Source organism: Lissotriton helveticus, chromosome 10 (assembly GCF_964261635.1).
Source record: "Lissotriton helveticus chromosome 10, aLisHel1.1, whole genome shotgun sequence".
Classification (NCBI taxonomy): domain Eukaryota; kingdom Metazoa; phylum Chordata; class Amphibia; order Caudata; family Salamandridae; genus Lissotriton; species Lissotriton helveticus.
This window is the reverse complement of record NC_136071.1, coordinates 397,537,431-397,562,892: the sequence shown is the minus strand read 5'-3', so window position 1 is coordinate 397,562,892 and position 25,462 is coordinate 397,537,431. Positions and strand designations below refer to the sequence as shown.

At 48.4% G+C, this 25,462-nt stretch overlaps 1 protein-coding gene across 3 annotated transcripts in view; it reads left to right on the top strand.

Moving 5' to 3' along the window:
* LOC144784230 (uncharacterized) overlaps positions 1–25,462 on the top strand; it is a 1,557,451-nt gene that overhangs the window by 90,893 nt on the left and 1,441,096 nt on the right. For all 3 annotated transcript variants that reach the window (XM_078662879.1, XM_078662880.1, XM_078662881.1), the window contains one exon: positions 10,088–10,194. In XM_078662879.1, coding sequence (XP_078519005.1) covers positions 10,088–10,194 — 107 coding nt within the window. The remainder of the gene's footprint in view (positions 1–10,087; positions 10,195–25,462) is intronic.

Sequence of the window (25,462 nt, the reverse complement as noted above, 5' to 3'; positions counted from 1 at the left end):
AAGTTGTGCGCTCTGAGTCAGTGCCTCCTTTCCGGACCCATTGGTCATGTGGCAGAGGGAAGGGTATCTTCTTACAATGGATCCCGTGGACCCAATTGGCCTCCCCCTCCACCCTAACAGCCGACCTTGTAAACAGAAGGACGAGGTGAGGCCCGGTCCATCTGGGCTGGTCGTTTCTTGTTCTTTGAAAGTTGCGGACAAGTATCCAGGAACCGGGGTCAATGGAGTGACCCGGTGTCTCAGAGACCGGAGGCAAGGTGTTGTGGACCTGTTGATATAAAACACGCAATTTAGCCGTCAATTCATACAAATAGTCAAGCAAAATGGGGTGTCGCAGCTCGCTAAACTTCGTGGGCCTAGGCACTCCCCATATGTTGGCTGGCCGACCAAAGATTATTTCATAGGGGCTGAGTTTCACTCGCGAATGCACAGTCATTCTGGTGGATAGGAGTGCTAAGGGTAGAGCGTCAGGCCATTTAAGACCTGTGCTCGCTTGGATTTTGGCCAATTTAAGTTTAAGCGTGCCATTGTAACATTCCACTAATCCAGCTGATTGGGGGTGATTTGCAGCGTGGAACTTCTGCCTAATGCCTAGCCCTTCACACACTCTTCATCACACAACCCACAAATTCACTTCCGTTGTCAGACCAGACCATTCTAGGCATTCCGAACCTGGGGAAGAACTCTTTCACAAGGGCTTTCGCTGTGGACAAGGCAGTATTGTCCCTTAGGGGATAGGCTTCTACCCATCTTGAGAAGGCACAAACAACCACGAGCACGTATTTTAAGTTGTTGCACCTCTCCATGTGTATGAAATCTAGCTGCAAAACCTCGAACGGATACGTAGGAGGTGCAAAATGACCAGCTGGAGTTGGGGTTCCCCTACCAGGATTGTGCTTCAGACATACCATGCAATTCTTGACAACATTCTCTGCACACTTGGGAATCCCTGAATTCTTCCACACTGGGACCAACAACTCGCAAATCCCTTTCGCGCTGATATGGGCCATCCCATGAGCCATTGTAACCACTGCAGGCACATATGCATCGGGTAACAACCATCTCTGTTGCTTTGTCGATTCAATCCAACAACCATTTGCATCCATTCTCCCTGTACTTTCTCTCCACATGCTTAACTCTTTCTCCGTGGCCTCAGCTTGGATGGACTTCACACTTTCTATCGTGTCTTCACATATTCCAACATCACCAGTCCATCTTTCTGGGCTCGCAACATACATTCGGCTCATCATATTCTTTGCAGTTTCCTTAGCAGTTTCATCAGCAAATGCATTTCCACGACCAACATCATCAGTCACTTTCTTGTGAGCACTACATTTCACGATCGCTACTTTCAGGGGCAACGTCAGTGATTCAAGAAGCTCATTCACCAACTGACCATGCTGAATCTTAGCTCCATGCGAAGTCAGGAACCCACGTTCTCTCCACAATCGTCCAAAACTGTGAGCCACTCCAAAAGCATACTGGCTGTCGGTATAGACAGTCACTTTCATTCCTTTAGATAACACACATGCTCTCGTCAGTGCCACGAGTTCAGCGGCTTGAGCTGAACCATGTGGTATTCGCGCAGTTTCAATGACCGTGTGCAAAGTTGTGACAGCATATGCTGTAGTCACGTTACCATTTGGGAGTTTAAAGCATGAACCATCCACCCATAATGTACCATCACATTCAGCAAGAGGAGTGTCGAACAAATCAACTCTCCCTTTCGTCTCTTCCTCTGTTCTAAGGAAACAATCGTGCTGTTCTGAAGCATCCGATTCCTCTGCAATTGGTAACAATGTGGCTATGTTCAAGGTACTGCACCTTTTTATGTGCACATGGCTCGCTAGTAGCGTCAATTCATAACTGGACAGTCGAGCACTAGTTAAGTGCTGTGTCTTGGTCCTATTTAACAATGTGTCTACTGCATGCGGGACCATCACGATTAGTGTATTATTCATTACTAGACCTGCAGACTGTCGAATAGAAACAGCTGCTGCTGCTGTGGCCCTTAAACAACTTGGCAATGCTCGTGCTACCGGATCCAAAGTTGACAAAAAATAGGCGCATGGCCGCTGTCTATCTCCGTATAACTGAGTCAGCACAGACAATGCACAGCCCTCCTTCTCGTGGACATATAATGTGAAAGGCTTACTGTAGTTGGGGTTACCTAACACAGGGGCCGAACATAATGCTGTGCGTAATTCGAGAAAACTTTTCTGACACTCATCAGACCAAGGAATGGGATTGGGTGTATTTTTACACGTTAGTGCCAATAAGGGTTTGGCTAATAACGAAAAATTTGGAATCCACTGTCTACAGTACGATGTAATGCCCAAGAAAGCGCGTACTTCTCTCTGCGTTCTTGGCACATTCAATTTTGCTATTGCCTGAATTCTTTCTGGGGTCAGTTTCCTTCCCTCCTTCGATAAGAGATGACCTAAGTAGGTCACTTCTTGTCGGCAATATTGAAGCTTGGAAAGTGACACCTTGTGATGCAGATCACATAGATGACGCAGTAATGTCAACGTGGCCATTTTACAGATTTTCTCAGTATCCGCAGCGATGAGCAAATCGTCCACGTACTGTACGAGAGTGGCACCTTTGGGCAAAACCATTGTGTCAAGCTGACTTTTCAGAGCTTGACTGTATATTGAGGGGCTTTCACAGTAGCCTTGAGGAGCGCGTTTAAAGCGGAAGCTGCGACCTCCTAAACTAAAGGAAAAAATATCCCTGCTTTCCTCAGCAATCGGGATACTGAAGAAAGCATTCTTCAGGTCAATCACCGAAAACCAGGATGCAGAGGCTGGAATCATAGTCAATAATGTTGTAATGTCGGGGACAACTGGGAATTGTGGCACCACTATCTTATTTACTTCTCTAAGATCAATCACGAATCTATACACAGGTGGCTGAGAAGGGTCAGTTCGTTTTAAAACAGGCAGAACAGGACTATTGCAAACATTGCCTCGTGTTTCTTCAATTACGTCTTTTTCAATCAACTCGTAAACAATCGCTAGCAAAGCTTTTTCGCCCTCATTGGATATTCTGTATTGGGGAATTCGTGGCATTTTGACATTCGACTTCAATGTTACAACATATGGTGGAATTTCTAAAAGACCTACATCATTCGGACCAGTAGCCCAAAGAATATCTGGGAGAAGTGCCAATTCTGCTGGAAGTGCATTTCTCGACAAATACATGGGAGAAACCACTTTCTTACCTAAAGTAAGTTGTACTCCTGAGGGAGAACAGTACAAAGTCGCATACAATCTTTTTAACAAATCTAATCCTAGCAAATTTTCACCACAACCTGTTGTCAAAATAAGGGGTGCTTCGAATTCACAAGGACCAACAGAAAGAGATAAAGGGTCAGAAATCGGATTTCTAACCGGGGCGCCAGAAAAACCTACGGAAACGTTCATTTCGCCAGACAAAGGTGCGCCAGGGAGTTTGGAGTGCATAATAGAACTCTTTGTAGCACCAGTATCCAACAGAAAAGGTTCTGACACACCCGATGTAATCACCTCAACGTAAGGTCCACTCTGATCTACTGGAACTGAAACAACTCCCTCTCCTTGTCTAAGGCTGTCCTAGCAATCAGTACTCTCCCACTGCTCATTTTCTGTGTAATACTCATCAACGTAGTATTGAGCTGTCCTGTCAGATACGTTATTTTGCTGGTCAAACCTGTTCATAGAGTTTTGTGGTGGAAGGGGACGTGCGTCCTGAGGGGCGTTTCCATGCCCTCTACCTCTAGGCGCTTGCTGACTGCCACGACCTCTTACGCCAGAAATTCCATTTGCACGTTGTGGTAGGGCAGGACAGTTATATTTGTAATGACCCTCTTGTTTGCAATATAAACACTGGTTGGGACCTACGCGGTGTTGAGTGTAATCGAATCTTTGCAAGTTTCTCTGATATTGTTGAGGCTGCTGAAAAGTGTTCTGGTAGTGATTCTGACCATTATTATTTTGATTACCACCACCACGTGGCGGATAAGCTTGCTGTAGCAAAACCTTCGTTTTGAGTTCCCTAGTTTTCTTTTCTACTTTATCTTTCTCATCTTTGTCTCTATTCTCGTAGTACTGTGCGGTAGCTAATATCTGGGCTGAAGATGAGACTGCCCAAGAACTTTCCGAATCTTTTAATTTCCTACACAAATCTGGAAGCAGATTGTGCACAAATTTATCGACAAACAATCTCTGACCACCTTCTGTGGTCATATCTTGACCGCTGTGGTCAGTGAATGTTTCTTCAAATCTGGTGAAGAAATCTGAAACAGTTTCTTCTTTCTTTTGCTTGCATGCAGATAACTTATCCCAATTTACGCGTATTGCAGGCATTATCGTTTTCATGTAATCTACTATTCTACCAGGTAGTTCCGCTATCAGAGGCTCAGGCTTGGCACCACCAACTTGTCGTGCATCTGCAGCAGTAATATTAGCCCACGTGTCACCTAATTCCTGGTCATGATCTACATGACGAATTTTTCCCCATAAAGGCTATGGAACAACGTTCCCGAATAACATATCGATATCGGCCAAATTCATTATACATGACCCAGCAGTTTGCGACAATTCTTTATAGTACCCTGCAGGATTTTTACGCGGATCTGGTAGTGTTTGTTTGAGTGCTAAAACTTCAGCTCGCTTCCATGGGACATGTACCCATACGCGGTGAAAGTGGGGCAGGACAGGTGGGACAGCTGTTGCGTCACCCTCTCTCCACTGTGGGGGAACTTCTCTCATAGGGTATTGTCGTGCCTTTTTCCTACTAGATGCACTAGATTCCGATGGTGACCCAGAACTGCTTCCCTTACTTCGATATGATAATAGCATTTCAACTGCCTTTTCCACATCGGGACCTACAATCATACCCTCTCCAAACTTAAATCGTACACGACACATCTCTCGTGGGATGCATTCTTGATCATTGCCTTCTAAATCCTCGCCAAGAAAGACACCCTCATCTGTTCGAACACATATCTCTGTGTCGCTGCTTCCCATTGATGGAAGACTTCCATGACAGACTGTACATCATATTTTGCAGTGTCCATGACCCATTTCCGAGCTAAACTATTCAGGGAATCTCTCTCTTGATAATCAGGCAGTTGACTTCGCAACTGTCTTCTTCCTATGTTAGGGGTCGTAGCAGGCGACCCGAAAAGAGGTAAAAGAAGATTAGTAACAGTGCTGGCCATTTTCTGCCGAATGGAAGGTGAGACTGAACGACAAACAGATGAAAAAACGGGGTGAGATAAGGCGGGGGTAGAGATGGCAGAAGAGGTATCAGGAATAATAGATGTGGTACTAGGCAAAATCATAGAGGGGGCATTAGGAGATGTAGAAAGTACAGTAGGCAAAATCGTAGAAAACATAGGTGAAACAGAAGTGGTCGGTGGGCCTGGAGGAGGCTGCACCGAAGAAGTAGGAGCCAGCTGAAGAACAGCTGGTGGGTGCTGTGGAAGAGCCGGAGGTGCAGCTTGTGCAACTAAAGGTTGCGGGGGTGCTGTGGCATTCTGCGCATAGGGGGGTGGTGAAGTTAATAATTGCGACATTAATGGGTCTTTTTCACGCTCTTTTGCTGTCCCTTGCTGAAGAGACGGCAAAACTGGATAACACTTATCTATTGCCATTTTACGTTGCCTGTGCAACTGCTCATTTATCTACTCTTCCTCATTATCTTTAAACTGCACGGCAGCTTGCATTACTGAAAGTCCCCCTTCTCTCTTATTTTTCTTAGCTAATTTAATTTCTTTTTGTTTGGCTTCTTTGCGCCATAAGCGGAAAGAGTCAAACATCGCCGGCCGGGCTTTCTTTTTGAAGAGTTTAACTTCAAGGTTGTCTAAGATTTCGGAATCAAAGCTACCATATTGGGGCAATTTTAAAACACCATCTTTCCTAATGTATTTAATCCATACCTCGTTGTAAACGATGGGGCCTACCCCATGTTTAACGTATAGCTCGTAAGTCGGAGTTCCAACTGGAGGAACCGGACATGAGTCCTCCAATCGGGAGTCCCTATTATTACTACCAAGACAAAACCAATTCCCAAGTCTAAGACTAGGCATCCTCGCTCTCTAGTCTAGTTCCAAAACTTCAAAGGATTTATCGATTACGATATTTCTCGTGAATACACGAGTCCTTCGGTTATGGTGCTTGCAAGAACCAATAAAAACCTTTTGTATCTCCAAGATACCACAAAGTAAGTCCAACTAAGGACTGGGAGACGCTCCACTTATACTTAACTGAAAATATCGATGGCGTCACCAGAAGACTCGTCTCAGCGTTTCGCTCTACCGAAAACTTCAAGGGTCCAACATCAGGGCGATAGCCAGGGCAGCAGTCCTTGTAGCCGTCGGGAAGCAGGGAACCTCGCAGCAAAGACCTTCGGACCACGTCGACATGCAGGGGTCGATGAGGTGGTGGGCCCTCCTCCGGAATTTCCACACGAAGCTCCTCACGATCTTCAGGCTGACTGGTACCACTGGAATCGCCCCAAACGCTGGGCGCCAATTGAGGTACTGGGTTTTTAAGAACCGGCACAGAACCGGTAACCCAGCGGTGCCAGGGGATCAACACCCAGAGACCTCGGGTTCTCCTGAGTCAGACCTACAGAAACTCAGAGTCTTCTAGGTGAAGTCAAAGATTTGTTTATTGGCTGCAACCAAGGTAACAGGGTCCTAGAAGTACAACACGGGTATATTCTCAGGAGACTGCACACTTTCACGAAGTCAGGCTTCTCTTCTTATACATAATTTTCAGCCTTGGGCAAAACATTCCTTGGATTCGTGGTATTTCATTTATAGTTACTGATTACAAAAGAAAAGCAGAGTCATGATGACATGTACATATTTCACGTCGTGCTGTCCATAACAAATCATCCGGCAAGGCCCAGCATTTCATCAGATATCGCTGGACCCCTAATAAAAACGGTCACCTCCCCATCATAAAGCAAGTGAAGAAAAGGAGTGGAGAAAAGATGTGAGCGAGATATGGCAGGTGTGCGCGCTGAAATGGTTTTATGGCTGGTTGAGCCTAGATGCTATCTTGCTCGGCCACTGGGAGGGAACTGACCTAACGAGTTCGGCCTGGGGCAATGGTTCTAACTTGTACTGGGGTCAGGGAGAAGTCGATTAAGGAGTATGTGTCCTTGTGGAATCAAATTCAACTGGATTAAGGCCTATGTAAAGGGCAACATGTAGCTAAGGGTTTAGAATGTAAATGACGATTTCAAGGTGAAATCGTCACTCGAATACGCCGAAAATACATGTACTTGATGTACTCGTCATTCTCGGTCTTTTAATACCAAATTCGTCCTATTTCGACGAAGTTTTTATTCTCGAGTCCAGTATTATTATATGAATCCAGATTTTTCAGAACCACAGAAGCTACCTTTTGGGGTGGAGAGCATGTGGCTTCGGTCCGGGCTGGCTTCAGCTTCACTCTGTGGTTTAGGGCAGGTTGCACGATGTCTACATGGCTTGCAATTTTACTTAGCTCTGCATCTGAGTCAGCCGGTGCTGTGAATCAGGTGAGCCTCAGAGGGTCTGGCCTGCCCCCAGGATCCATAATACAGCTGCCGCGACTGTGGTGCAAGCAGCATGCTCAGCTGTATATATATATATATATATATGTATATATATATATATATATATATATATATATATATACACACACATATATATATACACACACACACACACACACACACACACACACACACACACACACACACACACACACACACACACACACACACACACACACACACACACACACACACACACACACACACACACACATTCCCCCCCCCCCTTAGCATTTACCAAACTTGAAATGCCACCCGCTCTCACCACCCAATGTAACAGAGTCTGACAACTGTGGGAGACTTCCACACTGTCTGACCATCGCTATTGGACAGTGACTCCTCCCCGGATGTCCGAGTTATGTTGGTCTTGTGGTGTTACATTGTAGCACAGACTATTAGCTTGTGAGCACATGAACCAGTCGCCAAGCCTGCCGGAAGCATTGGACACGGCGCTGCCACTGCAGCTTTCAGTATAGGTGTATTATAGGTTCTCTGGCTTGACAGCTTAGAGGAAGTATAATGCGTGACAATGCATTTCAGTGCAGTGATGCAGACCACCACACTGAAATACGTTAAACGATGTGGTACTTGGCAGGGATGAAGCAGCCTCCTCCATTATCTTGTTAGACGTGCTCCCACTCAACTATATCCCCTAGTCGAGCAAAGAGGAGCAACATGCAGTGGGTCCAAATAAAATAAATATTTGTAATGCCACAGAAAACACCAGAAAAGCTTAGATTGTATGGGGAGGAAACACACAAATATGGCTGGCCCGGCCTTGTGGCTATAGCCCTCAGTGAGGCTGCACCTAGATCTGTTGATGCTCAAGGACATCAGTTCCAGGTTTACTGTCGGTCTCCGTGATCTGCTGCCCAACTGATGGGATTAAGGGGAGGAAAGTCTCCTTTTAGCCCGGATCGTTCTCCTTCCTCCTCTTTATCCATGCGCTCTACCTCGCTCAACAGCTACTTGTCCTATGGATGACCTAGACGTGGTCGCCGGTCCTGGTGCAGTTCTGCCCCAAAGGGGGGGCAAGGGTTGGGGCCCATTCCTCAGCCCCGGCCACGGTCAGTATAGTTCTTTCTGGGGCCTTTTCCGTTCCCCGCACTGTAGCTTTGTATGGGTTGGAGATTTTCTCAGTCGTTGTACCAGACCAAGAGGCATATTTACAAGCATCTATTGCCACAGCAACATCACTTTTTATGATGTTCCTGTGACGATAAGTGCTTCTCCTTATTTACAAGGAGGCATTAAGTCACTTAATGTGGCTTAATGCTCCCTTGTTAATAAGGTACCCTTTCACACTATACTTAGCATGAGAGGGGTGGGCAATGGGTGTTGCGGTGGGCGTTTCAGTTCAGAATCCATTGATTGTGACGCTGCCCCCTATTTATAAGGGTGGCGTAAATGGAGGCAGCGCCAAAATTAAGACCAATTTCCTGGTCATAACATGGCGAAACGAGGAGAAATGCTTTATCTCTCCTCGTTTTTGCTGTTTCTATGTGTGCTCCATCATGCAACACACATAGAAACAGCAAAACAACATGAATGATAGTTTATGTGCAGGAAGGTGTCCGTTCCTGCACATAAACAATCATTAAACAAATGACGATTTGCAACTTCTAGATGTGCTGCACAATGCAGCACACATAGAAGGTTCAAATTGCCATTTTAGATTGTTTATGTAAACCTTCCTCCACCTAAACAATCCTTCTCCACAACGCAGGCACCCTTGCACTATGGCGCAAGGGTGCCTGCGTTGGCTCTAGACAGCTAAACTTAGTGCAAGCGCATTGAGAAATTGTAATTACGGTGCAGCCCTGCGTTTCAAAAGTGGCAGAATGCGGCGTTAGCTGTTTTGGAGCTAACCCACGCTCCGCCACGTCATTGTAAATATGTCCACAAGTTTTTGCATTACAGCGTCATGTAGTCGCACAGGTGTTTATTGATTCTTATAACTAATTTTTAATCCGCACCTAGAATGTTGGCATGACCGGACCTAGAGCCCTAGTGTGGGCCAAGCACATGTGTGAGTGAGTAAGGGTTTTGAAGGTAGTTATTAGTGTGTGGATTGAATTGAACAGTGAGTCCACAGGAGTGTATGAAGAAAAGTATGTGAGAAATTGTGGGAAGGTGGTGGTGGTGGTTGTTCGTTCACTTCTGTTCTGAAACCAGGCTGATACGCAAACTGCAGGAAATCAGAAATGGCATTAGCTTATGTTTGAAGGGTGGTGGCCTCTAAATTACATGTTTTTATCTGATAGCCTTTCCTATTTGCAATGAAATAACGATTTAGGTGGTTAGAGGAAATAATGGGTATCTTGGCTTTGCGAGAGGGGAAGCTTTGGAACTGTTTTCTTTTTCAAATTGGAGTTATCTGACTGGTGTCGGCTTGCTCTATTAAATGCAGTTAGGGCACTTGGACCACTTTGCAGGGGATATTTGGACATGTAGGAGCCCTGTTTAAACGTGTTTTCTCATCTGTTCTTTGTAGACAGTTGGAGACTTCTTCCTGACCCTCTACGAGATGGGCTTTAATGAGGCACAGGTGCAGGCTGCAGTCCGTGCTGGCATCTTCAGTGTCCAGGAAGCTGCAGAATGGTAAGTACTTCGTCCGCATTAGTGGTATTGTCATCTCATTCCCCATTAGTGCTGCCTCTAGCTTCTCCCAGTTGGTGCTGTTTTAGCTTCCTCTCTCATAGTAGCGTTGTTCTACTCTAGTACTGATTCTGGCCTCTTTCTCTGTTGTTCTAGCCTCCTCCTTTATCAAACTTGCCGTACTATCCTCTCCTATAATACATAAGGAAGCATCCGCCAAAGTAATGACTGCTTTAGTACCTTCTCTATTGCTGGTTCTACCATCCTCCTCTGTAATACCAACTCTTTGAGTCCTGGTTCTTCTTTGTGTGATTTCGTGCACGTAATCTGTCAGAAATGTAATCTCCCATTTTCTACCCCCTTCCTGCTATCCCAGTACATCATCTATCTTGGTCTGCCATTGTAGAAAAGTACTGTCTTTCTCTGTCCCTCTCGCTCTCTTATACATGACTGTGTCATATGCTTAGTCTCAGCCTGTGAAAATAGGAATCTGTCCCACAAGCGGCACATCTAGTCTTGTAGGAAACTCCTCCACATACGATGCCTCAATGTGTCAAATCACGACTCTTTTAAATGAAAAACCTGTGGCTCACATAAAGGCATGCCACCAATATTCCAAGGCATTTCCTAGTCCCTACTAACACCCTTAGGTTTACTTGGAGATCCGGTATTTCTCCATAGTATCGCTCCCATCTCTCCCCCGGCTTCCCTTTTTCAACCCTGTGTGTCTCAGAACTTTACAGTTTTAACAAGATGGCTGTTAGTTGGTAGGCACAGGACCCATTCCTATTATCAACTAGCCCAACTAATTTCAGACTTCGTGTCTTTCATTCAGCTCTGTTGTTAAAGAAAGCAGGATCTTTAATGGTGATGGTAAATCCATCTGGAAACATTTATAAAGAGAGCAGTCCAAGAACACGCTGGCTGCCATGCTAAACAACCAACTCATCTAATTCTTCCTGGCCCCGCCAGGGCTTCAATTTGACTCATGCTGTCTGCCCCTCAAACTAGGCGGAATCTCTCTATGAAAAATAAATACAGATAGACGCTGCTAATTTATGTTTTGTTTGATTTGAAATACAATTTAGTGCTGTGGCCTCTTAATATGTTGAACCCTGTAGGAAGGTGGATACCGGACTATGGTTACCCCAGATTTTTTGCCTAGTGTTTAGCTGGTTTTTGACTTAGCCTGGGGCCCTGATTAGCAGGATCCCAGGTCAACTATCTGCTCTCTCTTTAAAATGGACTCCATGTACCCTAGGTGCATAACTAAATTGGATTGGGTCACCTTATCAGCCCCTGTACAGTGTACTATAGGTACCCAGGGCATAGGTGTATCCAAGGCCTACCAGGGGCTGCAGCATATCTTTTGCCACCCCTGGCTGGCCATCCAAACTGACACAACTGGCTGATCACTCAGCTGGGGCAAGGTGGTGTAATCACCACTTGCTTAGATATAGTATGTCTGTATCTAAACCTATCTGGACACATATACACCTATAAGTCACTCCTATGGCAGGCCTTTACAATCCTGGAGGCAGAGTGCTTGGTTTTATGTGAGATGGTGCTCTAGCATGAGCTGAGCCTGTCTGCAGTGTTCGGAACCATTTCCTTACTGCTGTTCCAGTGATACTGCCATACCATATACTCTTAAGTGCATTATAATCCTTGCGGTTAATGCTAACTTTGGTTTGGCTTTATCAAAACATGTCGTGTTTGGTGTCATACACTTTGGAATACTACCCCCTCGCCAGTTCTGGCGACGGGGGTAGCATTCCACCCTTCTAGAGGGAGAAGACATGTTACTTTACTTAAAACGCTGTTAATCCTAACCAGAGCCTCAGCATCACAAAATGGATGCTGCTGCCCCGACACAAGTCTGACCTCCTGCTGCTGACCGAAACTTGGCAGGGGAGGCCTGGACAAAGGGTTTCGTGTCACAGGGAGGTGCTACACCACCCCAGACAGGAGATAGTGGATTGGAGCAGGGAGGGTTGAAACAAACTAGACACTGCCTGGGGCACACAAGGTGTCCCAGGCAAATTCCAGTCAAACCGGTTCTGGGGCACTCCAGCCCCAGTCCTGGCGCGAAACTGGACAAAGGGAAAGGGGTGTAACCACCCCCTTCCTGGGTCCCACCCATAGGAGGGACCTAGCAGGTAATCCAGCCCCTTGATTTGGAATAAAGGTAGGAGCTATGCCAGTGCACATCGGATTATCCTGACTGAAATTTATGAAACGAAACTCTGGACCCTTCGACATCCCACTCGACGTGGAAGACTGAAGAATCTCCCTTGTGGTCAAGGAGTGACCACCCTGTGCAAACAGGCACCATCCAGCGCATCACCGTTTGCTTTATTGCAGTTCCCGCCGGAACTCGAGCGACAGAGATCGACAAGACCCAGCGTGCCTGCCTTCCAACAGCCCGATCCACAGTCCCTGCAAAGCTGAGACCCGTGGAGGCGACCTGAAGTGTGGGGCCGGCCATCTTGGAAAAACTACGAAGTGCTGACCGTGCAGCTCCCAAGGCTCCCTCGAAGCTGTGCATTGGGGTTTGAGAAGCCCCAGCCCCGAGCAGCTTTTTCACCGAAGCACACCCCTCCACACTCATCGTGTGCTGCGTGGGGCCCTTTTGCATTTTCCTGCTCGACGCGTTGGTCCGGTCACTTGCCCGTTGTCTAGTGGCCCCAATACCGACTATCTTTGGAATTTACACTGCCAGTCTGGTTGCTCTGGACTGGCTCCAGCTCCACTGAAAAGGAGCACTCTATCTGACCTTGCTGGTCCAAACGAGAAGCGATTGTCCAATCCTACGTGGGTTGCCTTTGCCAAGGCTTGTTGGCTCCAGTCCGGAAGCCGACACCGCCAACGGCGAGAGCCTTCGTGGACAGGTCGTGATCCACTCCTGGACGCCCTCGATGCCCCAGAGTCCGCGTGGCAGCGGAGACAAGCTTCCCATCAACCACCTGATTGCGCTCAACATTGCCTGGTTCCTTCCTGGTTCCATCCTGGTCACTGCTGAGTGACCCAGACTCTGTCCCCTCTGCTTTCAGGTACTGTACATCTTCGATCCACCCTTGGATCCAACCGGACTCTTCTCTCCTGGCCGCATGCAGCATCTTCATCTCCAGGCTCCATAGATCTACACGACGAAACCCGACACACTTTGACACCTATGCACCCGCTTCCTGTGGGTGAGGTAACGATCTAACACCGGTGCTCCTGTAGTGGTTTACACCTGTAGTGTCTAAGTTTAAAGTGTGGTAATTCTATTCCAGTCGGAAGACTCCAAAAACTGTAACTCAATAACTTTTACTCACCATTGACTTTGCATTGGTGCATGCGTGTGCTTTTAGCGCTGCACCCGAATCCCGCGGGCTACTCCTGTCCTAACTGCTGTTAGTCCAGTGTGGTCCCAGCGATTCCCAAGTCCCTAGGCCTTACCACTGTTCGAAAGGTGGTACTTATACCACTTTATTGATATATGGTTTGAGTGGCCACCGGCCCTATCCATAATTGTGCAACTTTCATATGTTATACTGTGCTTTTGTTTAAACGCTTGTGCTTCTATACTCATAAAGAGTACAGGGGATTATTCTGTGAATAAATACATATATTTTATAATATATAACTTGTGTGGTGTCCTTTCATTTGATATTACAGGATTGCATATGGTAAAACAGCTGGCTTCACATGCCCTCTTGAGTTAAGCCTTTAGGCTGCTTGGTCCATGCTACCCCTAGGATAGCTTGTCCTTTTTAAGGTTGACTTACAACCACCACCATAAGGGATTGTTTGGACTGATACAAGGTGCCCCCAGAATTGGAGACATCATACATCAGGCCAACTTCTCACAAACCCTTTTTCTTGGAAATTGTGAGCATTACCTTTTCTTCCACTAAAACATTAGCAACTAATTTCCCAAGACCTAAATGTTGAATTTTTACCCATTTCAAATGTGTGCAGACAGGTGCCGTAGAGTATTAGTGAGTTTTTACTTTTCAGTAGCAAAATATTTTCTTGACCTAAGACTTAAGGCTGCCTTTTTTTAGGTCTCACCTTATAAAGCACATGCCTTGTCAGGTTTTCAGGTTTTAAAGTTTTTATTTCGATTCTTAGAAGAATCATAAAAGACAATTTTACAAGCAATAATTAGTTAACATTTAAATACACATACATTAAAAGGGAATTAAGCATTAAAAATGAATTAAACAATTTGTAGACAATCCTGAATTAAGTTCCCTCAGACAAATTTCCCCAAATAAAATGGGATTACAGGTAAATTCATGCTATCCAGATTTAGGCTACTGTTTTGTCCTGAGTATCCACGCCCAACCCAAATATTTGGCAATACACACTGTGATGATTTCCAGTGTGTTAGTTTTTAATACATGGATAGCCTCTTCTGATTTTCTTATGGGCAGTCTCTGAAAGAGTGGTTTTAGCCATTTGGTCCTTGGTGCATGGTATTTAGGGCAAGCAAACAGAAAATGGCCCTCTGTTTCTTTCTGGCCTGGGCACCATTTGCATTGATCCGTGATGCTAGAGGACCAGTTTTTCGTGAAGGTATTCAACGGCAAAGTGCCCACCCGAAACTGGTGGAAGAGTTTCCTGTCTAAGGATTTAGAGACCGTGTCCCAGTAAAGTTCACGTATGGGGTCCAACTTAAAACAAAGAAACCTACCAGTAAGGCTAGTAGAGCAGGAGGCATTTATTCTGTTCAGGCGAAGCGTGGACCAGTACAATTCTTTAAATGCCTGTTTGGTTGGAAAAATACTAACTGCTGGGGAAAACCAAAGGTGCTCTAAGCCCATGTCCGTCAAGATCGATTTGACCGTTCGGAACCAGGGAATTTTTTCCGATCCACTGATTGCCCTTACTTCTACTACCCCGTTTGCAAATAAGGTAAGGTCGGGCGAGGTCCATAGACGCCTCCAGAAGGCAACCAGTCTGAATCTAGCCAGCTCGTTAATTGGAGGGCATCCCAAATCCAAACAAAGGGGGATTGAGGGGGACGACTGTGGCAGACCAACCAGGTTGCGGAGAAACTTACACTGTATTTTAAACAGGCCCTGCAAATCCATATGACCCCACAAATCCGCACCATATAGAATTGCAGGGTTAATTTTGGCATCGTAGATTTTGAGGGCTGGTGTGACCCGCTTGGTTATAGATTTCCTTTGCTCACTCAGTAAACAGCCTGTAAGTCGTGCAAGTTTAAGATTTTGGGCATCAACTTGTGTTTTCCATTTCAAGCGACTATCTAGCATAACCCCCAAGTATGTCATGTTCTCAACTTGGTCCAGCTTGACCCCTCCCATACTAACTGTACTCCGGACAGTGCGGTTCTTACTTAAGACCATAAATTTGGTTTTCCCAACATTCACCTTGAGGTCGCTGATGACACAGAACTCCTCAAAGCGGTCCAGAGCCCGCTGTAGGCCGCTGCGTGTTCTGGAGAGGAGAAAGGTGTCATCAGCAAAGATGAGCATTGGGAATCGCTGTCCTGCCAGCATGGGAGCATCAGTTGGGGTCGATTCGAAGAATTTTACAACTTGGTCAATAAACAAAAGGAAGAGAGTAGGGGCCAAAACACAGCCCTGGCGGACACCACGGGTGACTGGGAAGAGTTCTGTCACCTGGCCCTGGGCACCCCATCTTACCCTTGCAAAGTTGTCCTTATGCATTTTAATTATCATGTCAAGCAATTCCGTTGGCATCCCTAGAGACTTCAGGACTCCCCACATTTTCTCCCTCGGTACAAGATCGAATGCGGACTTCAGATCGATGAACGCAGCAAAGATGGTACCGCCGCCAAGCAGCACCACCTTCCAGTAGATCAAACAAAATCTGAACACCTGGTCGATGGTGCTGGTTCCTGATCTGAAGCCCGCCTGCAATGGGGATAGGATGTCCTCCATCTCAATCCATCCTTGGACCCTGCCCAGGACCATGCGAGCGATAAGTTTTTGTATAGAGTCAATAAGACTAATCGGGCGGTAATTACCCGGACTAGACCTATTGCCCTTTTTATAAATCGGCAGGATCTCCGCCCCCTTCCAAGATTTGGGTATGCCTGCGCCTGCAGCAATGGAGTTTGCCACCATGGCAATATATGGTATCCACAGGGCAGGGTTAGCTTTGAAGAGGTCAGCGGGTATAAGATCCATACCTGGCGCTTTCCCTCGCATGGTACAGTGTAATGCAAGCTCGACCTCACCTTCTGTAAAAGTGATGATCTCGCTTTGAGTAGTGGGGTGGGGAGTCTTTTCAATTGTGCTGGATGGCGTAGGGTTAACAGCACGGAACTGGGTTGCATAGAAGGTAACCCATTCATTGGGGGGCACATGGTTTGTGGGGATACGACCGTCCGGATCCTTCCCCCACTTAACTATCTCCCAAAATTTGATGGGATTGCTGGACATGGAGGCTACCAAGAGGTCGGACCAGTATTTATCCTCCCACTCCCTTTTAGCCTCCCCTTGTGCTTTCCTATAGGATGACCTGGCGGCTTTCACCAAGCTAGCATTCCGAGACTTAACAGCTTTAACTAGGGCAGTATGTGCTTCCCTGCATTTTTTATTATACCATTTGTGGGGGCGAGTGGGTACCAGGTTGTTTCCCTGTCGGCGAGGTTGAGAAAGCAGAATTTTTAAATCCTTAAAACAGCGATTATGGAGATTTAAGATATGGTCAGCTGCTCTGGTTTTGTCCCCCAACTCAACGTGAGTCAGCATTTCATTAAGAGTAATGTTAACCACACTAGTAATCTTGTTTCTCAATAGCTCGTCCCCCTCAATTTGGGACCATTTTACCCTCTTCCTATCATTTGTTAAGTAGGTGTCCCCCGTCTGTGAGATACCAGGTTCCTCTAATCTTACTAGACCTGGCACCTTTAATTGCAGAATCAGGGGATTATGGTCACTTTCAGGGCGGGGAATTACCTCCATGTCCAGCATCAGAGGCCAATCTGCTACTTTTAGCAGAATGTAATCGATGCGGCTTCTTCTCAGCCCGTTGTCAAAAGTGCAGCTGGCTCCCTGGTCTGATTTAGTTCGGCCATTACAGGCCCTGAAGCCACTGTTAAGACAAAAGGCCGTCCAATTTACCGCAGCCTCTGTGGCAGGTACTGATTTTACAGACGTCAGCTCAGGTATGCCCCATACTGTGTCCTCCACGGAGCCCCAACAATCCCCAGGGTCTAGTAGAGGTTCAAAGCAACAATTTAGGTCCCCAGCAAGCAAGATGACATTGGAACAATCGAGGGCTGCCAGAGCAGATTCTAGTACCTCCAACAATGGTGGCGTGCGTCCGCCTGGCAGGCCTCGTGCATATATATTTAACAATATCAGGTCCTGGTGGCCAGTCCTTCCCAATCTAACAATCAGGAGGTCCGGATTAGGTACACTTATCTCCGTGATACAATAGCCCAGGGATTGTCGCACCCAGATCAGTAACCCCCCGCAGGCTCGCCCTTTGGTATTCCCAGTAGCACTTTGGGTGGCTGCTTTATAGAAATTTACATAACCCTGCTTATAAACTGGGTCCACAGCCCAGGTTTCCTGGAGTAGTATGACATCATATTTATCCGTGAACTCAAGCCAATCACTAGAGTGGACGCGGTTTTTAATCCCAGCAATGTTCCAGGACGCTATGGCAAGAGTTTCCGATGTGGGTACGATAGAAGAGGCCACCACCGCGGGGACTGCATGCGAATCCTGTCCTGTCCCAGCTTCCAGCCCATTTTCTGACCCCCCCGTGAGGCTATGTTCAACCAACAACAAAGAGATTCCCCCTTCCCTTAAAGGTGGTGTATTTTTCCCTGATGAAGGTGGGACCCTTTTCCCCTCCTCTACCATGACTATAAGTTGGATAGGCGCCTGGCCCTGCCTCTTACCCCCTACCCCAGGGTCGGCATTTTCTACAGATTCTGAAGTTTGGGGTGGTTTATGGAGTCAATCAATTGCCTCCAGATCGGACAGGGGACCAAAGCGGTTGAATAAAGGTGGAAAAATTGGTAGGTGTAGTGTCCTGGGGTTGTTCATAACAATGGATCGTCCCTGTCTCAGGGCTTTTTGGGAGTGAGCCTGTCTTTGGGGATAGAAATAAGAAAGGTCTAAGGTTTGGACGTCCCCCTGTCTGGCAAACCTAGCTTCACGGCAGATTGTATCCTCCACCCATGAGTCCCTAAACGATATTAAAATGCAATCACCCTCCAGATCCTTGGGACTCTGGCCCACCCAGTCAACCCTCCTTACGAATAAGATTTCTGTTGGCGAGGATGGGGGCAGGGGTCTGTTTTTATTCAGCCAAAAGGTAACCTTATTTCGCAGGTCTTCGTGGGTCTCCCTTTTACCTGATGGCAGTGGGGCAACACCAGTCAGCACCATGGTATAAGGTGTTGCCTCTATGGGGATATCGACCCGCGGCGTGGGATGCCTGGATTGCATCTTTGCCAGAGGGTTAGGGGCATTTTGGTGGTTTACACGGGGCCTGTGGGGTGGGAAACTCTGGGTGGTGGGATTGGGTTTTACCTGAGGGGGTAATTTAGTTGGTTGACGTCTGGTGGGGGTTTTGTTCGTAGGCTTTGGCATATAAAGGCGTTGGGGAGCGGCCTTTAGTACCTTATTTGGAGAATTTTTATAAGCACTCCCTTTGTTTAAATTAGGGTTGTCCGTTACTGGTCCTGGTGGATTATGATTGTTATCAACTAGACTAGGTGGAATTATAGTTGTTTTTGGGGCCAGAGATGAATGGGTGTGTTTGGCCAACCCAGAATCTATGTCCGATAAGGACAATAGTATTGCAGAGTTCGCATTAACTACAGCCTCCAAAGAGTTTATTTGCAATAACATTAGTCTAGTCCTCTCCAAAACAGGTGATAGGAGGTTTTTCATTAGGACCTCCATCTTTGCCAGCAGGGAATCATCACTGCTCAGACATGTTGGACAGGGGTTTGAGGAACCTAATGAAATAAGGGAGGGGCATAGAGTGTTGGGCAATGCATTTGTGCATTGATTTCCGCTTGGATGGCCTGAGCCTGGTATGTGATTACCAACGGGATCTTTTAATTTCGGCATCTTGCATTCTCTCCCTCCCTTATAACTGGAGTCTTGTTTTCTTTTCCTAGAACCCTTGTTTATATCTGTGAGATCTGTGTGGACTGGGGCATTAGAATCTACTTTGGGTGAGTCAGAGATTGAATCAACCGAATCAAAACTTTGATTAGTGGAATAGCTATCCTGAGTATCAATTTCTCCTGTTGCTTCAAGGTCGTCCAGGGGATGTTTGGGGAAAAGTGTAGTGTGAGCAAGAGGATTTATATCCTCGCTATCCATATGGACAATAGCTTCCGTGGTGTCTAGGTGCATACAATTAAAAGCTGCGTGTGCTTGTGCTGGTGGTACGGGGCTGGGAATCTTGGCCAACCTACCTAGAGAAGAGCGTTTTCCGCTAACTAAGTCTAAGGAAAGACGCTTTTCCACCATTGCAATTTCCTTTTCCAGGATACCCGAGGCTCGCGTGATAAAAGCGTCTAGTGGGCCTGAAACCACTCCAGTTGGAGTTTGGATTTGGACGTTGCGAGTTTTACCGGATCTCAGAACCATGATTTCGGAATTTGTCCCAGCTTCTATAATCGTACCTGATTACAATCTTTATACAAGTGCGATAAAAACTGAATAGGCCGCCCTGATGGACAGTACGAATATGCGAGAACCCAATGCCTTGTCTATTAAGGGACATAGGGCCAGATGTAGGTAATTTTTATTTACCGACCTCTTAAATACCGAGTCAAACCGACTCGGTATTTAAGAGGTCGGAAAATAAAAATACCGAGATGTAGGTAATTGCAGATGTGCAATTACCGAATCGGAAACAGTCGGTAATTTCCGATGTGGTAAATACCGACCAGTTAATGCCCATGCATTCCTATGGGCTTTGAAGCCCATAGGATTGATTGGGCATATACCGGTCGGTATTTACCACATCGGAAAATACCGACTGTCACAAGGGTGCAGGGGGTGTCACTTTGACACCCTCTGGCACCCCCAAAAGAGGCTCGGGTGCCATGTGGCAGGCATACCTGCCCTAAGGGCAGGTCTGCCTGTCATATGGCATAGGTGTGCATGCACACATGTGCATGCACACCAGAAACGGTATTTTACCATCAAGTAGTATTTGATGGTAAAATACCGATGTTGTACTGCTTGTGGGACTCAGAAGAGTCCCACCTACATACCAATTGTCCGGAATCAGTAATGATACCGACTCGGTATTTTACATACTCGGTAAATTTACCTATCAGTAAATTTACCGAGTCTGTAAATTACAGGGACCTACATGTCAAATTGCTTTTACCGGGTGGTAACGGCCGAATTCGGCCGTTACCACCCGGTAAAAGCCTACCTACATCTGGCCCATAGTGTTTGCTTACAGTGGGCTTAAAGCCCACCCATTGCTTTGCATTGGTTGGATTTATTATCACTTTTCTTTGCTTGCTTCTAGTGTTTGTTCCTTTCCTGGGGAATGAGCACATTACTTGTGTCCTTCCACTGCTCCTTTTTCAGGTGCTACACTTTTTCCTTTTAGTTTAAGCATTCTACGAGTGTGTGCTTTCCAGCTGTCTCCTTTGTGTACGTCATATTTTTTTCGCCCACGTGTTTCTTTCCTTCTTGTTTCTCCCTCAGTTGCAGTTTTTGCTTTCACCCCATCCGCCTACCTTCAGTTGCAGTTATTGTTTCCCCACCCCTCCGTTTTAAGTGTGCTTTCCTGTCCACCCACCCTCCGTTGTCAGTGTGCTTGTCCAGCCCACTCACCCTCCGTTGTCAGTGCACATTCCCACCCACCCTGCGTTGTCAGTGTGCTTTCCTGCCCATCCACTATCACTTGTCTGTGTGCTTTCCCGACCGCCCATCCTCTGTGGTCAGTGTTTTTTCCCTCTCTCACACCCTCCTTTATCATCAGTGTTCTTTCCCGCCCACCCACCCTCCATTGTCAGTGTTCTTAATCTGTTTTTTGTGTGCTTCCTGGCCCACCCTCTGTTGTCTTTGTGCTGCCCCACCCACTATCCTTCTGTTGGCTGTTTGCTTACCCGCCCGCAAACTTATCTGTTGTCTGTGTGCTTCCACACCTGCAAACCCTCTGTTGTCAGTGTACTTCCCCGCCTACCAACCCTTCTTTGCTTGTGTGCTTTCCTTACCACCCTCATTTGTGTACTTTCCTGTCTGCCCACCACTTCTTCATGCACACCACTCCTTTTGTGAGCTTTCTCGCCCGTCCTCCTTTGTGTGCTTCCTCGCCCGTTCTCCTTTGTGCTCTTGTCCCCCGCCCTCCCTCCTTTGTGTGCTTCCCCGACCACCCTCCCTTCTTTGTGTGCGTCCCTGACTGCCCTCCCTTCTTTGTGTGCTTCCCTGACTGCCCTCCCTCCTTTGTGTGCTTCCCCGCCCGCCCTCCATCCTTTGTGTGTTTCAATGTGTGCTTACCCGCCCGCCCTCCTCACGCTTTCTTGCCCACCCTCCTTTGTCTGTGGCAACCCCCACCCACCCTTCTTTGTCTGTGGCTTCACCCACCCACCCTTCTTTGTCTGTGGCTTTATCCACCCCCCTCTGTTGTCTGAGGTTTCACCCACTCACCCTCCATTGTCGGTGGCTTCCGCCACCCACCCTCTGTTGTCTGTGGCTTCAACCATGGCCTGTGGCTTAACCCACCCTCCGTTGCCTGTGGCTTCCCCCACCCACCCATCATCTTTCTCTGTGGCTTCCCCAACCATCTGTTTCTCTGTGGCTTCCCCCACCATCTATTGTCTGTGGCTTCCCCCACTCACCCACCCACCCTCTGTTGTCTGTGGCTTCCCCATCGAACCACTTACACACCTCTGTTGTCTGCGGCTTCAACCATATGTTGTCTGTGGTTACCTCCACCCACCCACCCTTCTTTGTCTGTGGCTTCACCCACCCACCCTTCTTTGTCTGTGGCTTTATCCACCCACCCTCCGTTGTCTGAGGTTTCACCCACTCACCCTCCGTTGACTGTGGCTTCCCCCCACCCTCCATTGTCTGTGGCTTCCGCCACCCACCCTCTGTTGTCTGTGGCTTCAACCATGGCCTGTGGTTTAACCCACCCTCCGTTGCCTGTGGCTTCCCCCACCCACCCACCATCTTTCTCTGTGGCTTCCCCCAACCATCTGTTTCTCTGTGGCTTCCCCCACCATCTATTGTCTGTGGCTTCCCTCACTCACCCACCCACCCTCTGTTGTCTGTGGCTTCCCCATCGAACCACTTACACACCTCTGTTGTCTGCGGCTTCAACCATATGTTGTCGGTGGTTACCTCCACCCACCCACCCACCCACCCTCTGTTGTCTGTGGCTTCCCCCACCCTCTGTCATCTGTGACTTCTAATCTGTTGTTGTTGGACCCGGCCTCATGGCGTGGTCCTCCTTGACCCGTAGTAATCCCGCCTGACCCGTGTAGCTCCCCATGGCCATGATCCGACCGACCATTCCCTCCACGACCCACATCCCCGACACTGGGCTTCCCCGTCCTCTCCCGCCATTTCCCTGGTACCCAAGGCCGATGCCCATGCCCTGCACCTACGATGGCCGCCCCGACCTCAGCCCGACCTCGGCCTTCGGCGCCATACCCGGCCAGGGGGCAGAGCGCTCCCTTTGAGCGAGAGAGGGAGGAGTAGCTCGATTACACCTCCCACCTCCCCTCGAGAGATGAGTTTCGATCACCCATCCGGCGTCCCTGAGGGCTGGCTCTAGGCCTGCTGAGTGTCTGGGATCCCTACAGACCCAACTTGAAAGGATGAAAGGAGCCGCCGAGGTAGAACCCCCAACACCTGGCTCCCAGGTGCTAAGACCCCTGCCTGCGAGGACTCCGGACATCAAAGGCGGGGAGTCCTATATCAAGGGTTGCTCTGGGACGATCAGGCAGTTGTATCCTGGACTACGTGAGCCCTGCTGACCTCGTCGCGGCTCCTACCGAGCAGAGAAGGACTTCTACTCGAGAACCACCTGAGCCCTGCTGACGCTGTCGCGGCTCCCTTGCAACCTGAAGAACTACCTGAGCCCTGCTGACGCTGTCGCGGCTCCTACCTGGCAGAGAAGGACTTCTGCCCGAGACCACCTTAGCCCTGCTGACGCTGTTGCGGCTCCCCTGCAACCGTGAGACTCCTGAGCCCTGCTGATTCGATCGCGGCTCCCCAAGACCGTAAGGACTACTACCTCCTTGCTCGAGCCCTGCTGATTCGATCGCGGCTCAGAGATTATCCTGGTCCGGCTGGACCCAAGATCGCCCCGTATCCCCCGGCTCGAGGATTGAGAGCCGTGCGCCGGATACGCACCCGCAAGTGACTTTGAACCTTGAGACTGTCCCGCTACCCTACCCCTACCGAGACTCTTTGAGCCCTTGCTCGCCTGTACATAAGAATCTGCAAATCATAAAGATCCATCGTTTTACCTGAAGATGTAAAGAATACGTTCTCTTAATCCTACGGTGTGGTGTCCCTTTGTCGAGTGGTGCTAGCGCAGCGCGTACGATCCTAGATTCGAGGTCCTCTCTCTGAGGATCTCCCGCCATTGCTCAGCTGTGTTCCTAGGAGAGGTGGGTCACAGGGTGGTCAGGTGCCAAGTCTGCCCTCCCCTGGGATCGCCCCTCTAACATTGGTGGCAAGCGACGGGATCCGAGTTCACAATCTAGAGATCCTACAGTAAGCAGCTGACGCACTACCAAACAAAGATGACAGAAAAGAACACCAAGAGTTCCACTGAAGCCGACGCGAGTACCACGTTCCGTGCGGAACGGCTAGAAGAGTACATGCACAAAGAACTGAAAGAATTTTGCAAAGTACGAGGCATCGCTACCACAGGCCTGAATACAAAGGAAGATATGCAGAAAGCCCTACAAGCTTGGGTAGAGTCCGAGGAAAACCCTCCCCCGTCAGGAGGAGGAGCGGAGCAACCGACCGAACCCGACCCCAGCCCAAGAGTAGGCAGCAGCGCTCCGGTACGGAGCAGCGCACCAGATGGGGGCCTCTCCCCAGAAGAACTAGCGGACAGAGACAGAAACCGAAATCATGAACTTGAATTGGCAAAACTCAAAATTGAGTGCAAATTAAAGCTAGCAGAAAAGAGGATAGCGGTAGAGCAGCTACGAGTACAAGGAGAGTTGGAAGAGAAAAAACTCCAACGAGAACATGAAGACAAGAGACTCCAGCTGGAGCACGAGCGCGGCCTGAAGGAGATCGAGCTAAAGGCCCGGAGTGAAGAAAACCGACTCCCGGGGAACCGAGAAGCCGTCCCCTCAGTAGAGCCAAAAGTCCACATCCCCAAGGATGTGGTGAGGGAATACTATAAGAACGACGATATCCAGCAATGGTTCAAGGCCTACGAAGTCGCCATGACCTCCCACCGAGTCCCGCAGAAAGATTGGGGAGCTGAGTTGTGGGGTCGATTCCTGAGCGAGGGGAGAGACACCCTGCTCGATCTGCCGACTTCTGTACAGACCTCCTACAGCCACATGAAAGAGGCCCTCCTCCCGAGATACGGACTCACCCCCGAGATGTATCGCCAGCGGTTCCGAGAGTGCAAGAAGATCCCTGGCACCACGTGGGTGGAGTACGTGAACTATTACAGTCGAGCATTGGAAGGGTGGATCAAGGGCAGCAAAGTTACCACCTTTGAAGGACTTATCGACCTCATTGCATGGGAACACTTGTCCGTGAACTGTTTTGTGGACCTGCGTCAGCATTTGCTGGACAGCAAGCTGGCAGACCCAAGGAAGCTGGCCGTGGAGGCCGATCGTTGGGTGAACCCCCGGGGCCCCATAGGAGACTACCCCCCTAAACAATCAGGGATCTCCCCGCCAGAGAGGAGGGGGAACCAAGGAAGACGGAGGGATTCCCAGTCAGGACCCCAGCGTAGTCCCGTCCCTCCCCCCCCCCGCCCCCCCCCCCCCCGAAACCAACCCCAGACCTTACCAGCACCCCCTCCAGCCAATCCTGCTTCCCAGGGTAACCGTGGGCACCGGGTCACGATTTCCTGTTACCGATGCCAGCAGCCAGGGCATTACGCCAGTGACCCCTGGCCCCACGACCCTCCACGACAGCTCCCCCAGCCTGACAGGTAGCCAACGTAGCCCTAGGGGAGGAGATGAAGGACACCGAAGAGTGGGAACTCGCTGCCATGGCCCTAGTCTCCCTAGGAGACCGAGAGATGATTCCCGGGGCCCCCCTACCCGACAATACCAAGAAATACCGGCAACTGGTGA